This window comes from Dama dama, chromosome 5, assembly GCF_033118175.1.
Source record: "Dama dama isolate Ldn47 chromosome 5, ASM3311817v1, whole genome shotgun sequence".
Lineage (NCBI taxonomy): Eukaryota > Metazoa > Chordata > Mammalia > Artiodactyla > Cervidae > Dama > Dama dama.
Window position 1 is genome coordinate 95,721,058 of NC_083685.1, and position 16,625 is coordinate 95,737,682.

General features: G+C 51.8%; 1 protein-coding gene across 5 annotated transcripts in view; it reads right to left on the minus strand.

Moving 5' to 3' along the window:
• The window catches only part of WSCD1 (WSC domain containing 1), a 42,948-nt gene that overhangs the window by 10,275 nt on the left and 16,048 nt on the right, over nucleotides 1-16,625 (minus strand). For all 5 annotated transcript variants that reach the window (XM_061143186.1, XM_061143190.1, XM_061143185.1 and 2 more), the window contains exons 3-5: nucleotides 13,791-13,905; nucleotides 13,259-13,443; nucleotides 11,433-11,554 (exon numbers count right to left, since the gene is read on the minus strand). In XM_061143186.1, the coding sequence (XP_060999169.1) occupies nucleotides 11,433-11,554; nucleotides 13,259-13,443; nucleotides 13,791-13,905 (422 nt within the window). The remainder of the gene's footprint in view (nucleotides 1-11,432; nucleotides 11,555-13,258; nucleotides 13,444-13,790; nucleotides 13,906-16,625) is intronic.

The window sequence follows — 16,625 nt, forward strand, 5'->3', positions numbered from 1 at the left end:
ATTGTATATATGTCAATCCCCATCTCCCAATGCGTCCCACTCCCATCTTCCCCCGCTGTGTCCACAAGTCTGTTCTCTACGTCTGTCTGTGTCTCTATTCCTGCCCTGAAAGTAGGTTCATCTGTCTCATTTCTCTTGATCAGTCACAGAAAGAAAAGAACCGCTTTGAGGACACAGTGGCCCCAACAGGGCCCTAACCCCGGAACCAGGACCCCTTTGGCCACAGCTGCAGTTGCTGACAGAGCGGCAGTGACATCCAGCCCCGGCACCTGGGTCCGCTGGGCTTGCAGAGAGTGGACAATAGCCTGACAAGCCCCATCAGTATCTGTGACTAGACTCCACCTGCCCCAAGGGCCCCGTGTCATTTCTCAACAGAAAGCGAATCTGTGTCCTGACCCTCAATCAGAAGGCCGCTGGCTTTCTGGACGCCAGCTCTCCCGCTGCTGTGAGTTAGTGAAAAGCCATCACAGGAACTGCGACCTCCGGCCTCTCCCACTGCCCATCCATCCTCTCCTGCAAAGCCCTCATCCCACCTCATCCCAGACGGATACCTTCATCACAGCGAGCGGCGGAAAGCAGCAGCCGGGTACCAGCCAGCAGCGTGCACACCGCTCTCTGCATCTGTGTCCCTGCTCTTCTGCAGACACTGGCTGGATCGTGTCCTCTAAACTTCCCATATTGACGCCCTCACCCCCAATACTTCAGAATATGACTGGATGTGGAGACAGGGCCCTTCAAGAGGCAATGAAGTTAAAATGGGGCCACTAGGATGGGCTCCCATCCAGTCTGACTGGTGTCATTATAAGACGGGATTAGGACCCAGACACACACAGACGGAGTGATGACACAGGGAAATGAAGGCCATCGGCAAGCCAGAGAGACAGGCCTTGGAAGAAGTCAGCTCTGCCAACTCCTTGATCTTGGACTTTTAGCCTTCAGAACTCAGAGAAGATAAATTTCCATTCTTTAAGCCACTTGGCAGGCTGTGGAACTCAGTTATGGCAGCCGAGCGGATCACTTCCTGTGCTCTCTGCCTGGACTGTCTTTCCCAAGACACCCTCATGGTTTTCTCCCTCGCTTTCTGTAAGACCTCTTCCATGAGGCCTTCCAGGGCCACCCCATTTCAAGTTGCAAATCCCTCCTGCCATCACTGAGACCCACCATAACCCCTCACTGTGTTGTCTGCTTCTGTTTCATGCATGTAACTTCCCTCAGCAGAATGCTCTGACCTTCTCTCAGTTCATCCTACCCTCTCTGTCTCCCACCCCGCCCCATGTCCACAAGTCCTTTCTCTGCATCTATGTCTCTATTCCTGCCCTGTAAGTAGGTCCATCATGATTTGAAAGAGTAGCACTGACACATATACACTATCATGTGTAAAACAGATAGCTAGTGGGAATCGCTGTATAGCACAGGGGGCTCAGCTCCGTGCTCTGCGATGGCCTGGAGTGGTGGAATGGGAGTGGGGTGGGAGGGAGGTCCAAGAGGGAGGGGATATATGTGTACATAGAGCTGATTCATGTTGTTGTACAACAGAAATTAATACAGCACCTTAAGGCAGTTATACTCCAATTGAAAAAAAAATCAGTGGTAAATATGAAAAATAGAAGTTTGTCAATGGAAAAAAAAAAAAAGAATGCTCTGACCTTGATGTACTACCCAGGCTGTTTGATGAATGGTTATCAGGACCCATCGCACCTCCCTCCCACGTTTCCTCAGCCCCTTCCCACTCATCTCTCCCTCCCTCCTCCTAGTCTGATTTCCATCACCACAGATGAGTTTTGTCTATTCTAGAATGGCCTAAAAATAGAATCCCTCAGCGCATATGTTTGTGAGTCTGGTTCCTTTCAGAAAAAAAATATTTTTTAAGTCCACGCATGTTGTTTTATCTGGCAGTAGATTGCTCCTTTATATCGCTGAGTATTATTCCGTGTGTGGACATAACAGTTTGTGGATTCATTCACTTGATGGGCCCCTGGGTTGCTTCCAGTTTTACCTATTATGAATCTTGCTGCTATAAACATTCCTGGACAAGAATTTCAGTGGATACACATCTTCATTTCCCACGGGAAAATATATAAGGATGTAAGGTTTCCGCTTTCTTCTTCTCCACAGCACTTGTCATCATTCACTATACTATTTCACTTATTTTACCTGGTTTACTATCTGTCTTTGGGGTTTCCCTGGTGGCTCAGATGGTGAAGACTCTGCCTGCAATGTGGGAGACCCAGGTTCAATTCCTGGGTCAGGAGGATGGCCTGGAGAAGGGAATGGCTACCCACTCCAGTATTCTTGCCTGGAGAATTCCATGGACAGAGGAAGCTGGCAGGCTACAGTCCATGGGATCACAAAGAGTCAGACATGACTGAATGACTAATACACAGACACTGTCTGCCTTTACCCACGGGAATGTAAGCTGAGATTTTTGAGGGCCTGGTATGCTTCGCTGCATTCTCAGTACCTAGAACAGTATTGACAACATGGTGGATGCTTAATGAATGTTGGATGGAGGAACCAAGGAATGAATGAATGAACGTCCTTTCCAGATCTCGACTCCCCCCAAAGTTGTTGGCAATGCACTCGGACATGAGCCTTCTGTTGGTCACTTGTGCCCCGGGCATGAGTAAAGAGAAGAAAGTCTGCTCCATCTAAGCAAACCCTCTCTGACAACAGGAACCTCAGGGAGCTCTGCCATCCTGAGAATCCTGTTCAGACAAGAATCTCAGCCACATGGTAAAAAAAAAAAAAAAAGAAACAAAAAGTCTGCTCGTTGGGCTGGCTCTGTCTCCCTCCCTGGTGGCAGTGGTTGATGTTGAGGCCTCAGGAGCCTGTATTCCTGGGCTGCCCCCACCAGTGACCCGAACCCTTTTGCTTCCTTGAGTGGATTAAACTGTCAAGTTTCCGGGTGTTTGCAGAGCAACGGGAGAGCTGCAGACAGTAATGTGGTTTTATTTACAACATAACCTCTTCAGCAACATCACTGGATTCTGAAAACACAGAACAATTTTCAGCCCCTTGGGGATTTCTAAGACAGGATTTCCATAAAAATTAAATATTGATGAATCTTATCTCTCTGCTGACCTCCTTGCTTCCTGTACCTCCACCCCAAGCTCCAGTAAGAGACAAAGAGACAGAGAGAACACATGCACAGAGAGAAGAGGAGAAAATGAACCAAGAAAGCAAGGCAGAAAAATGGGAGCACAGACGTGGCACTGTTTCAAACAGATGAGGGGTTCAAAAGGGAGCCAGCTCCGCCTGTGTCCGAGGGCAGGGGGTATATACCTTCTCATCCCGGTACTTCCTCTACAGCTTGAGGCTGGGTGCCCAGGATGGGAGCTCGGGTGCGAGCTGGGGCTGTGGTGTGGGTGGGCATCAGCCTAGAGCCAGGTCATGACATGGCCAGGGCTGGGCTCTCCAAGTGGTGGGGCGTGTACATACATGCGTGCTCAGTCCTGTCTGACTCTTTGCAACTCTACAGCCCATCAGGTTCCTCTGTCCATGGGGTTCTCCAGGCAAGAATATTGGAGTGGGTTGCCATTTCCTCTTCCAGGGGATCTTCTGCACCCAGGGATCGAACCCGTGTCTCTTGTGTCTCTTGCGTTGGCAGGTGGATTCTTTACCACTGCGCCACCTGGGAATCCCTGGGTGGGGTGGGGATCCATATGCAAAGGCTTGGCCGTGGCCAAGGGGTCAAGGAGTGGACATTCCCCAGGCAAGGAGTGAGGCCCCAAGCAGCACCCGCTCTGGGATCTCCTCTCCTCCATCCTTGCTTCCTCTCTAGGCACCTTTCTCAGGGTCTCTAGGATTACACAGCATCACCCCAAACTTCAGAGATGAGAGCTTTAGGTTTCAGAAGGGGAAACTGAGGCTTGGAGGCAGGCGGAAGGAAGCCCATGACAACCTCAGGCCGTCAGGGTATGTGAGTGGGAGCAGAGGCCAGCCTTCCAGACTCCTAGACCGGGGCTTTGCCACACACCACACTTAATCTCTGGGAGGCAAACACATGAAGGCGGTAGATTTGTGATGAAATCCATGAACCAGCATGGAGGTTGGCTTTGACCAGTCTCTCGCCTCCAGAGGCAGAACTGGGTAACATTTAAGACACAAAAAGGAGAGGAGATGCCCCTGGAGGGAGACGGGAGGTGAGGGAGTTGACTCTTGTTTTCAGGCAAATGTCAGATTGAATGTAAACCCACTGATCCTGGAACTGAGAGCATGTTTCCCTCTGACCTGAGTGCAGGTGCAGAGCTGTGTGGTTTGGAGAGGCAGTTATGGGAAGTGGACCCAGTTCAAGGCTTGTCATAAGGAATCCTGGGCTTTGCCATGCCCTCCTCCAGGGGACCTTCTAGACCCAGGGATAGAACCCATGTCTCTTATGTCTCTTGCATTGGCAGGCAGGTTCTTTACCACTAGCACCACTTGGAAGCCCCAGGAATCCCAGGTTTTGAATCCCATTTACATGACTATCAACAAACTATTGGGCAGTGTGAGCCTTGATTTTATCATCTGTAAAAGGGGGGCGTAGCTTAATGATTAAGGGTTCTGGTATGAGTTTAAATTCAGACAGATGGAGTCTTGACTTCTCCAGCTATAAGGGGATTTGTGGATGGAATGAAATACAGTCATTTCTTGGTATCTGCTGGGAATGGGTTCCAGAACCCACTGCTGATAACAAAATGCTCGGCTCCTCAAGTCTGTGGTTCTACGCCCACGGATTCAACCAGTGGCTGATGATGTAAACTGTGGTACCTCTTCATTGAAAAAAATCTATGTATCAGTGGACAAGTACAATTCAAACCGTGTTCTTTAAGGAACAACCATACTATTAAGGTGTCTTGCAGAGACTAGATTCTCGGCAGATTGGTTGGTCTGAGTCTGGGGGAGGCTAACACATGGGGTGGCGGTGGGGGTGCTGAGCCATCTCTGTATCCACCCTTCTCCACTGGAAGCACTGACTCACTAGTCCCCTTCCACGTCTCCAGCTTCAAAGGTGCCACCTCAAGACAGCTTGGGGCAAACGTCAGAGTGTCCCCTAGGGAATGTCCCCTTGGGCGATGGCTCTCCGAGACTGGAGCCCCAGACAGCAGACAGAGGTACTAATTCAGAAAACCCAGACCCTTACAGACCCAATCCTTGGCAGAGAAGTGAAATTTCATGCCCAGTGGAGGGAATGGGGCCACACAGGATGGACTGCATCTATCAAGATCCAAGGGGATTTGGTCAGGCCACCGCCCAGCAGAGAACAAGCAAGCTTGGAGTTAATCTGTGCCTTTCCATCACACAGGCGGCTGGGTTAACGCCTCCGTTAAATGGACAAAGGGAAAAAACCTCAGAAGATACATTGCTGGGAAAACATCCAGGTGGTTACTATTCTGTATGCAGAACTCACACACCCCAAAAGAGGCTAAAAGGGGGCAGGCAGAAAGGATAACACCTCTCCCTGCGAAGCCTTTCTCGGTAGAACTACTAGCCGTTGCTGAGAGAACAAGCCTCAGATCACAAGGCTTAATAGCTGAAGCTTCACACGTTAGTAACCTATTTACAGATGGTGCTGGATTTCACACATCAGCCCTGCCGTGGAACACACGCTCCCATAAAGGGCCTGTCTACTCTTGCACCAATAACGGGGCTTCAAAATTAATGACCCCTCACCCAAATGGGCAGCACTGCAAATAGCTAAGCTCATTCTCACCTTCTGTCCAAATGAAGGAGGTGACAGGATCCGGAGGACTGAGAATGAGCAGGTTTTCTTCCAGCTCCAATACGATCGCAGAAAATTAGACAAGATCATTTTACTGTGTTTAAAAACACATTTACATAGGTCAAGTTGCTCTTGTTGGCAGACAGTCAGATCATTAAGATGCTGATATCAGTGGCCCAAAGTGTTCTTTCCTTGTCAAACTACATTCTGGGAGCTCCCCAAGTCCATGGTAACTAACTAGCAAAGAAAAAAAAAAAGCAGAGATTCTTATTGGGAGCCACAAATAAACCTCAGATGGTGCTCAAAACTGGGGCATGGCACAAGGAAGGTGCCTCCTCTTTTCCTGCTTTTGTGCCCCACCTCTGGCATCTGCTGCTCCTGGCGCCCCTGCCCGTCAGCCCTAATTAAGCCTGTAGCCCCCACTCCCCAATTTAGCTGTGCCCCATTTAACATTCTGCTGTGAGCATTTCCATCATAAAAGACTTTGAAAACATTTTCAATGGCTGTATTATAGTCCACTGTATGGCCATGGCATCACGTAACCATTCCCACATTGCAGTATATCTGAGCTTGTCTAGAAGCCAAATTAGGATGAGATGAAGCTGCCACTGGGACGTTTCTGCAGCCTTGGTTGCTGCTGGCCTTTCCGGAGAGGAAGTGCTTGGCACTCCAGGCAGGAAAGTACAGCCAGAAATCCCCCAATTCACCTCTCTCCCTCACCCTCCACATCCAGGAGAGGACAAAGAAAACCCTTCCGGCAAATAGAACTGTGACCTCTGCAGGCCTCAACTTCCGACTGATCCTGCACCTACCAGACTTCAGGGCTGGAAGTGGAATTTGCTCCTTCATCCTCCCTAAATAGTTGCAGAAGATAATCGATCACCAGGATTCAGATGCATGGTGAATGTGAGCTGGGTCTTGGTATGGCTGAGCCAACAGGTTCCAGGTGGCCCGCTGGACAGTGGTTCTCAATGGGGGCACCACAGGGGACCCTGGCTATGTCTGGGGACAGTCTGGGTTGTCACATCTAAGCATGGAGGTGCTATTGGTCTGTAGCAGGGTAGAGGGATGCTCAATATCCTACACTGTACAGACAGATGCCCACACAAATGATCTGACCCAACTGATAACAGATGCAAGGGTGAGCAACCCTGCCATAGAGTGAGATCGGGGTCCTAGTCCAGCTCCTGCTGAGAGCTGTTGGGGACCATCCAGAAGGCTTGAGTCCAAGTCACACTTATAGCCACAGGGCAGGACGAGGGAGAGGGGAAGAACAGACACTCTGGGGACCAAAGGTTCACTCTCTCAGATAGATAGGGGCTTTACCTGCAAGTACATCTGTAGCATCATCCTTGCCCTACCTGGAATCTCTAATTCCAGAGCCAGGTCACAGGCAAACCTAGGTCATAGTATTGCCAAGGCATCTCTGGGGGTGGCCCTGAGGACTACTGCCTCCCAAAGGGATCCCAGCATCCTACCCACAGCTATGAGGCCCACACCAGTTATACCGCCCTCTCCCCCACCACACCGTCCATAGCTCCCTCTTAGCAACTGACAAACATCTGGACTCAGAGGCAGGCCTCTGTCCCCACCCCACCTTTCACATGGTGCCATGGGGCCCTGCACCCCAGGTGGGCAGGCTGGCTGCTTTCCCAATCCCCTCACCCCTGCCCAGGTGTTGCTTAGTTTTATGTGTGTTCCTCACACCCCTCGTTTGCCCTTTGACACTGCCCAGCATCTGCTAGCTCTAAGGCTTCCCCAGTGGCTCAGACAGTAAAGAATCTGCCTGCAATGCAGGAGACCTGGGTTCAGTCCCTGGGTTGGGAAGGTCCCCGGAGATACCCACTCCAGTATTCTTGCCTGGGAAATCGCATAGACAGAGGAGCCTGGCAAACTACAGTCCATAGGGTCACAAAGAGTCAGACAGGACTGAGCGACTAACAACCCTTCCAAACATTTGCAGTCCTCTTCCCTAAGCCTTCCTCCCAGTCTCCTTCATCTCCATCAGGCACTGACCTTACTCTGATGTATGCCAGAGTCCCTGCTTCCTGTCTTAGCCTCTCTTCAGGGGGGAATGGCACCACCCCCAACCCGGTAAGTGTCAGCGCATGCGTTTGGCCCTGTCCCACTAAGAGTGTCCTGCCAAGACCTGCTTTCAACTTTAAAGCTGGAAATAGTGACTACTCCTCACAGCTGCAGCGTTCTGTGGATCTAAACAATGGGACCCAAGAAAACAGCCCCACCCCCCATCCAACGATACAGGGGAGGCGAGGACAGGAGCCAAGCCTTCAGCACAGATCCTGACGCCTGGAGGGCAAAGGCCATTTATGAGAACCCTGGGTGCCCCTTCATCCTTGTTCTGTCTGAACAATTCGCAGCATCACTGCCCAGAGCTGAGCAGGTAACCCATCCACGAAATCCATCTTAAGGGGAGAAGTATGAAGCGTTAAGGTGCAAAATGGCATAAGGTACCAAGAGCCTGCAGGTCTCTTTTGGCACATGCTTCAATGCGAGACTGCACCGACCTGGATTTGTGTCAGTACCTCTGAAGAAAGGCTGGAAAGAGGCGTTGAAGTGTTTACAAGCTTGGAGTTCTATGTCTGGGCCCCTCACGGGCTGCCCCAGGGAAGGTGCCCCCATACACCGGGGCATCCACCTGGGATGTGGCTTTGAAACCATCCTCCCCAACAGCAGAGTCTCAGGGGTGCCTTGCTCCTCTCTCACGCAGAGCTGGGGCGGGGAGGGGTGCATAAAATGAACACAGCCTTTGACCAGGGCAGTACAGCAAAGTTTACTCACAGAACAAGGAACTAGCCCCGCCTAGGAATTGTGTCCGGCAGATCCACCACCAACACAGAACTACTCCCCTATAAGGATAGTCATCGCAACCTTGTTTGTAAAAGCAAAAGATTGGAAACAACCTAAATGCTTAACAGTGGGGTGTTTGTTAAATAAATGATAGGACATCCATGTAATGGCATAGAAGAGTGAGGAAGCGCTTCCTGTGCCAATTTGGAGCAATCTGTAAGACACAGGGAAGGAGAGCGGGGCAGGGTAGTGCGTGCGGCTCGTCACCACCTGTGGGGTTTGTGATGCCATCCTGACTCTGTAAAGGAACAGCTGCCTGAATATTCATAGAATTTCTCTGAGAGTGGGAGGGAGAGGTTAGGCCCATCGCCTGCATCCAAGGAAGGACAGGTGGACAACACAGAGAGTGAGAGGAAGGCTTTCCCCTGGACACCCTTGGGTGTCCTTTCACCGTGTTCCACGTGAGCATCTTATCTATGGAAACTAATTTAAAGCACCAACGACGCACAGCTGTGAGGCTGCCGGCTCCCTTCCTCTTGTTTCTTTTCCTGTCTCCTCCTCGACAGCCCACCCACCTGTCCCCTTCCTCCACCGATGTCACACTGAGAGGCAGAAGCATGAAAAGCATGGGGCATGGGGTCAAGAGTGGGATGTGGGGGGGGCTTCCCTGTGGTCCAGTGGTTAAGAATTCGCCTGCCAATGCAGGAGACACGGGTCCAGGAAGATCCCACGTGCCCTGAAGCAACTAAGCCCGTGTGCCGCAACTACTGAGCCTGCACGCCTAGAGCCTGTGCTCTGCATCAAGAGAAGTCACCGCAATGAGAAGGCCTGGAACCACAGTGAAGAGTAGCCCCTGCTCGTCGCAACTAGGGAAAGCCTGCACACAGCAATGAAGACCCAGTGCAGCTAAGATAAATAAATTAACTAATTAAATTACATATATATATATATATATATATATATATATATATATATATATATATATATATATATATATATATATGAGAAGGAAATGGCAAACCACTCCTGTATCCTTGCCTGGAAAATCCCATGGACCGAGGAGCCCAGAGGTAGGGGTGGTGGGGGGTGGTGGCTGCAGTCCATGGGGTTGCAAAGAGTCGGGCATGACTGAGGGACTAACAGACAGACAGATAAGAGTGGGATGTAAAGCCGGTCCCTCCATGCTCGTGTGTGAGAACTCTCACTCCTGCAAACCTGTGCTGGCTCTGCAGCAAGCAGGGGTCAGACTACCCCCCTTCACAGAGTGCTGGGAGGATCAGAGCTGACCAGCAGGGGAAGGCTGCAACCCAGCGCCCAGCACACAGGAAGATGCCTGTACATCTGTTGACCCGGGAGGCCGGCAGGTCTGGACCAGTTGACTTCCTCTGATTATAGTGGGGGTCTTTCCAGGGAGCCGCTCTGAACCGCAGGTGTGAAGGAAGCCCAGGGTAGGAGGTTTTCTTCCCTGCTATGGGAGCAGGTGTCCTTGCCACCTCCACTGGCTCTGGTCCCACCAGCAGGAGAGGGGGAGAAGGGGGCCCCAGTCCAGGTGTCTCTGAATCAACAAAATGATCTTCTCGGCTCCCAGCATTGTGTCTCAGGAGCCCTGACACCAAGACACCCTTGGCGGTGGCTTTGGACATGCTGGAGATGGAAGAGAGCCAGTTCAAAGGCTGCACTTGTGCAAGAGGAAAGCATGTAGGAAAAAGGCTTTGTCTCCCCCCATCTCCAAGGGAAGCATCTCAAGAGGGCTGAGAGCACAGAGCAGAGGGAGGGCGGCTCCTGATGAGTGGGGACCCATGGAGGGCACGTGTCTTCACGTCCAACTCCATGTGCTTTCACTGAAGTCCACGCCCTGCACCCTTCAAAGCACCAGAAGGCTACGGAACTAGGCAGAGTTCAATTCCTGGCTCTCCCCCTTCCTGGCTGTGTGGCTTCAGACAGAAAGCTTAAGCTTTCTGTTTCCTCACCTGCAAAATGCAGTTACTCAGAACACCTATCCCATACAGTTGTCAAGAGGATTAAGTGGGTTAACCCATGTGAAGTTGGAATAGAGACTGGCATGGAATAAATAATGAATACCAGTCAGGACTGTTGATAACCATCGTCATCCCCCTCATGGGCAGGACCCGCCTGTCTCCTAGCCCCACTCGGTTCCACTGCCACGTGTTACAGTGCCATGAAAGCCAGTGGACCCCAGGATTTGGAGCCCCAAGCCCTAGCCTACTGCCACTCAGGGCCATTTCCAGGGCCATAGCATCTGGCCCAGTCTGGAGATCTCGGGTCTCCAGCCTCAGATCTCCAAGCTCTTTGGCAGCCTGCAGGTCTCACCAGCCCTGCTTCACACCCCACCCATATCGTGCCACATGCAAACCCCATCTGAACTTGATCTATGTCTCCCACCCCAGAGTCGACATGCGGTGCAGGCACATGGCCTTTGGTCCTCAGCCCAGCCCTTGCAGAGAGTCACACTCCATGCCTCAGCCCTGGCTGAGGGACCAAAGGGACTTGAGCGACTACAGCCCCTGAAGTCAGATTCTTGGCCCAACGCTGTCAGTGCCAATAACAGAAAATCCATCAGCACTCCCCAAGCCCCGAGCCAGCAGCTTCCTGCTTCCAAACCAAGTCAATTTAACATCTGACACTTGTGCCAAGAGCTCACGTCGGGAAAGGCACGATCCTTTCAGTTTTACAACCTTCACTGACAATCCCCCACCCAGGCTTGGATCTCAGCATCAGCAGGCTCCCTGCTGGCGTCCTCAGCGACTCTGCTGCAAAACCTGCCTCCCTCCCTCCTCAGCTCCCACCAGGGCTCCAAGGAGGACGGACAGCTGCAGTCCCCCACAGGCACCTGCCCTCCCTGAGACCACCATTCTGGCGGAATGGTTAAAGGACAGAGCTGTGAATTCATAATTCCTCTTACTTTCTGGGAGCAGAATCCGGAGCACGTCTCCACAGTCACGTTGGCCTGTGCCAGGGAGTTGGGGAAGGCATGTGTGATGTTCTCCGGCAGTCGGAAGCAGCCCCGGTACGTGACGGTCCTCCCTGCGGGGAAGGAAATGGGGATCTGGTGAGAAGCGGTGCCTGCCCTTCTTGGGGCCTGACCCGGGGGAAATAGCAGCTTCAGATCCTGAAATAGGTGGAATTACACTCAGGAGGAGCAGATTCCAAATCGGAGAAGGTAAACTGCCCAGACAGGCTATGGTCAAGCCAGGCTCCTGACAGAAAGCAGACTTCAGAACCTTACTCACCAGGGTCACTGACAAGGGACCACTTGGCTGAAGCTGCTGAACTCCTGACTTGCTACTCCCGCCAGCCCTCGGGGACAGTGTCCATTCTTCCTCCCTCCCTCCTTCCTTCCTTCTTTCCCTTTCTCCCTTCCTTCCACAAATCTGTTGGTTTTTTTTCTTTTCTTTTTTGCCATGCTATGCAGCATGTGGAATCCTAGCTCCCGGATCAGGGATTGAACCCATGCTCCACTGTGAGTACCTCCCTGCAGCCTGGGGGGAGGCGGCATCTGGGTCACCCTTTTCACCCCACACCCAGTTCTGACCCTGACATACAGCAGGTGCCCTATACATGCTGAGAGGTAAGGATGCAGCATGAGCTGTGAGAAGTCAGTGATGTGACATGCTGCTGGCAGAACCTCAGCTGCCTCTAGACTTCAGGTGTAGCACAGGCTGTCACTCCCATTCCACACCCTTCTCCCCCGCTCCCCAGGTGAGAGTCCCAGGCCACTTAGGGCAGGAGGGCACCTTCAAGATGGAGCCACAGATGACCTGCTCTGCACCTTCCTCTGATCCCAACCTGAAGCTCAGGTCAAACAGACAAGTTTTTCTGTCTCTGGCAGGTGTTTTTTTTTTTTTTTTTAATCTAAAATTTCACTGAGATACATACTTCAGTGAAATTGAATCCAACTTCACAAAGAAGTTTCAATCCAGGTCTCTACCGTGGTGGACTCAAAACCTCCTTTTCTGTCCTCTGTGGACACTAAAACCTAAGGCGTGTGGCCACGAAGACCAGCCGCTTCCCCCGTGGAGACCCAGTGCTGCATAGCATCGTCAACTATCTTCATCTCACCGCCATGATTCCCGCTGGAGCCAGGGATTTCCTTACTTTTTTGATAGTTCAGCTTTGCATTTATAGCGACATTTGTTCAGTTTTACCCAGCACTTCCTGGGCTTCCCTGATAGCTCAGTTGGTAAAGAATCCACCTGCAATATGAGAGACTGGGGTTCGATCCCTGGGTTGGAAAGATCCCCTGGAGAAGGGAAAGGCTACCCACTCCGGTATTCTAGTCTGGACAATTCCAGGGACTGTATAGTCCATGGGGTCGCAAAGAGTCGGACACGACAGAGTGGCTTTCACTTTTACCAGCACTTCAAGGTGTTGTATAGCTAGGAAACATTCCTACTATCTGGTCCGCCCCTCTGCACTTGACAAAATAGACTGGAACCCAAAGATGGGAGGCCACACAGCATGTCTGAGAAACACCTAGACCAAAGCTCTGGGCCTCCTGATCGGTTTTTCTCTCCTACAGAGGACAAGGAAAGATGTGGTTTGGTCATGATCTCAAGCAATCTTTGGCAGACCCTAACACCTCGCCCGCTGCCACGAGCCTGTCCAGGGAAGGTGGTAGGGAAGGCAGAGCACGGTTTCCGTCCCACAGAATTTAGATGAAGGGCTGTGGACGCAGAGGTGGCAGCCAGCAGGGGCAGATAGAGCTCAGGGAGAGGTAGGCGCACTCACGCTTCTTGGAGCCGGGCTGCAGTTCCTCCACGCGGTACACGGAGAGCCGGCCCACCCCTCCGCACACGGAGCTCTTCTCCCCTTTGCACTCGTGGTTACACTCCTCCGGCCCGACGCTCATCGCTGGGAGTCGGTTCCCACAGTAGCACTCAGCCCCGGCCTCCAAGCCAGCATAGATGTAGGACCTGCAGGCAGAGTGGGGCCTGGGGTGAGTCCCGAGCCTGGCCCGGGCCACTGAGGTCTGGATCCAGGAACGGCCACTGGGTCTGGGGCCAGGATAAGGATGAGTCCTGGAATCTCAGGACAGGAGTCCCAGGTCTCCTGACACTGAGCCCAGAGCTCTTTCCACAATCCCCTGCCATCTCGTCAGTAAACCTTGTCTTGGACAACTGAATCTGATCCGTCGAGCTCTAACCGCACTCCAACAGCCCACTGGCAGCAGAAGCACCACCTCAGGGACACAACTCCCACTCTCTGGGATTCCCTCTTAGCCTTATTTCCAGTGGAGCTGACCGTTAGGGCCCCCACTTACCGCTCAGCGCATGCATCCTGGCAGTGGGCGACGGTCATCTTTCTCAAGTCAAAAAATACAGCCCCCTTCAGTGTCCGCTCCTGGCCATCATCACTGAAGCATCCCACATAGGTGCCTGCAGGGGGTGAGGGAGAACCACAGCAGAAACTCAGACACCCCGGAGAGCGGGAGGGTCCTAATCCCTGAACCCACCCTTGGCATTGCCCTTCCTGGCTATGACACTTCTCAGAGAAGCCTAGGGGACAAGGTTGTGGTCCAACCTTCCTCACAGTGCTTCTGGACACATCCAACTTGTTCCCTTCCTGCCCTCTTTCTTAGTTAATACCCAATAGTCCCATAGACACCCTGCCAGGAGCCTGGCATCAGCCAGAATACAACTTTCTTCCACCAGCCCTCACCCACCAAGTCTAGCTGGTTTAATTGCTTCACCTGGACCCCTCTCCTCTTCATCCCTGTCCTTCCTAAGCCAGGAGAGGCCTGTCTGCCTCCATGAATGTCCTGATAGGCAGATTCTGTTGCCTCCTTGTGATCCAGAAGGAAGAAATGAGTTACGCAAAGTCTGATCTTAGCTAATATAGAGATCTTGCAAACAGGGAGAGCTAGTCCAAGAGAAAAAAACCTGCTGGGACATCCCTCATGGTCCAGGGGTTAAGACTTCGCCTTCCAATGCAGGGGAGGTGGGTTTGATCCCTGGTTGGGAGCTAAGATCCCACACATTATGCTACCAATAAATAAATAAATAAACCGAAGAAATATTGTTAACAAGTTCAATCAAGGCTGTAAAAATGGTTCACATCAAAAAAAAAAAAAGAAAGAAAAGAAAATATCAGCCATCGCAGGAGGGTGGAAGCCCCCATCACTGGAGGTGTATAAGCGGCATCTATTAACATGTAAGAGGGCTGTCCTGTGTGGGAATCCTTAGGACCACAAGACCCTGAGCCCTCACCAGGTCAGGCATCTCCAGCACATCCCTGGAAGGGGACATTGAGGGGCAAGGCTCCACAAAGCAGTGACAGTGTTGACCCAACGGTGCACATGTCAGTGGGAAATAGTCCTGCCCCACCACACCCCAAGACAGGGAGCTGACTCCCAGAAATGCACAGCAGAGCCTGGAGAACCTGGACGATAACAAGTGCATTACATGTGTAAACATCACGTGCACCACAGCGTATTGAAGGAACTATGCATCAGGAGTTTGCAAACACACCATCACATCGTCCGAGCTGTGAACGCACACCCACAAGAGTTGCGCCCAGATCTGGATCAGGCACCCATGATGAAGATGCTGCCCATCTCTGGGGAAATGTTGGCACTCAGCTCCAGGATGTCTCAAGTGGCACCTGAGCAGCACACTGTAGCCTCTGGAAGTTGGGCGTCTCCGGGAAGCACTGTGCCCAAGGCCTCCCCATAGCCAGCCAGCTCCCAAACGGCTTTGCGGGAAGGAGTGACCATCTCGTCCACCAGTCCTGGAGCTCCCAGATCAGGTGAGACTGGTGCTGACTACTCCTGCCAAGAAGCTGCCCAAAACAGAAGCTCAGGGCCACCAGCTGAGTGGTTTGAGGGAGTGAGTCTGCCAGCCCACATTCCTGGGGATGTGAATCAGGGGTGACTTTCCTGGGTATGAACAGCATGCTTAAATCTGTCTCTGACCTTGATTAAATCATTTCAACTTTCTGTGCCTCAGTTTCCTCAACTGTCAAATGGATAAAGGCACCCTCCCCCTCCCCTTGCTCATTTCTCCCACCCACATCTGGTCATGTCCCTGCTCCTTCCTGCACATCCACTCTTTGCTTCCTACTCATCCTTGATGGTAGGGCTTACAGCCCTGACCACTCCAGTCTTCTGCAGCCTCTCTTTTCCCTGCACCATTACATTGAGTGTCTGAAAAACTTGCTGTCACGCAAATCCTGATCATTAAATGTTGTTAAAAATCGTGTACACCTGTGTTTCTCATCTCTGCACCATGCTCGTTGAGGGCAGGGACCACAACTTCCCCTTAGGTGATGACTCGCTGCCAAGGTCAGACGTGATGCCAGCAGCGGCTCAGAGCTCCTAAAACCCACACTGACATCCTGTGAGGGTGCAAGAGGGAAAGCAGGGAGCCTAAATGCAAGGAGGCGCTGGTCCTATTGGCTACACCAATGTGCAATTCCCAGGGCCCCTGGTTAAAAAAAGGCCAGGCAAGGGAAGATGGCCAAGATGGTGGGAGACAGGACTCTCTGTCATGCCAGAAAAGGTTGAAGACCCAGAAACCTCAGAATAGAGAACTCTGGGCTTCAGTGAAAGCAAAGACCTTCAGTGTCTGTCACAGGGTCTTGCCCCCTTCCAGGCTATGACCCTCTTGAGGCCACCTTCACCAGGATGCCCATCAGCACACACATGGCCACACCCAGTGTCCATCCATGGATACAAGCTCCACTCCTCTACTCGGAGCTCCAGACACCCAGGCCCTGCAAGCTTCTCTCTCTTCATATAAATCTCAGTACTACCGAGACCAGAAAGCTTTCACCCAGGTCAGCGAGAATCAATCGTTCTCCTTAGCCTGCCTGCTTAGTAAAAGAAAACTAATATTTGAGAAATTTCTGACATGTGTTGCTCAGCAAAGACGAAATTCTATTACAGCTTTCAAGTAAACATCCAAAACACAAGCTTGGGGGTTGTTAAACATTTATCACCGCTGATGGGAAATTAACCAGGAGGTTCTAAAGGTGACTGGGCTCAAGACCCCTGGAGGCTGAGACTGGCACATACACGTTTGCAGGGTGGGGCGGGAAGAAGAAGTTCTTGGGCATGGGCTGCCTCAGATTCAAATCCAGGCTCTGCTTTATCTGGCTG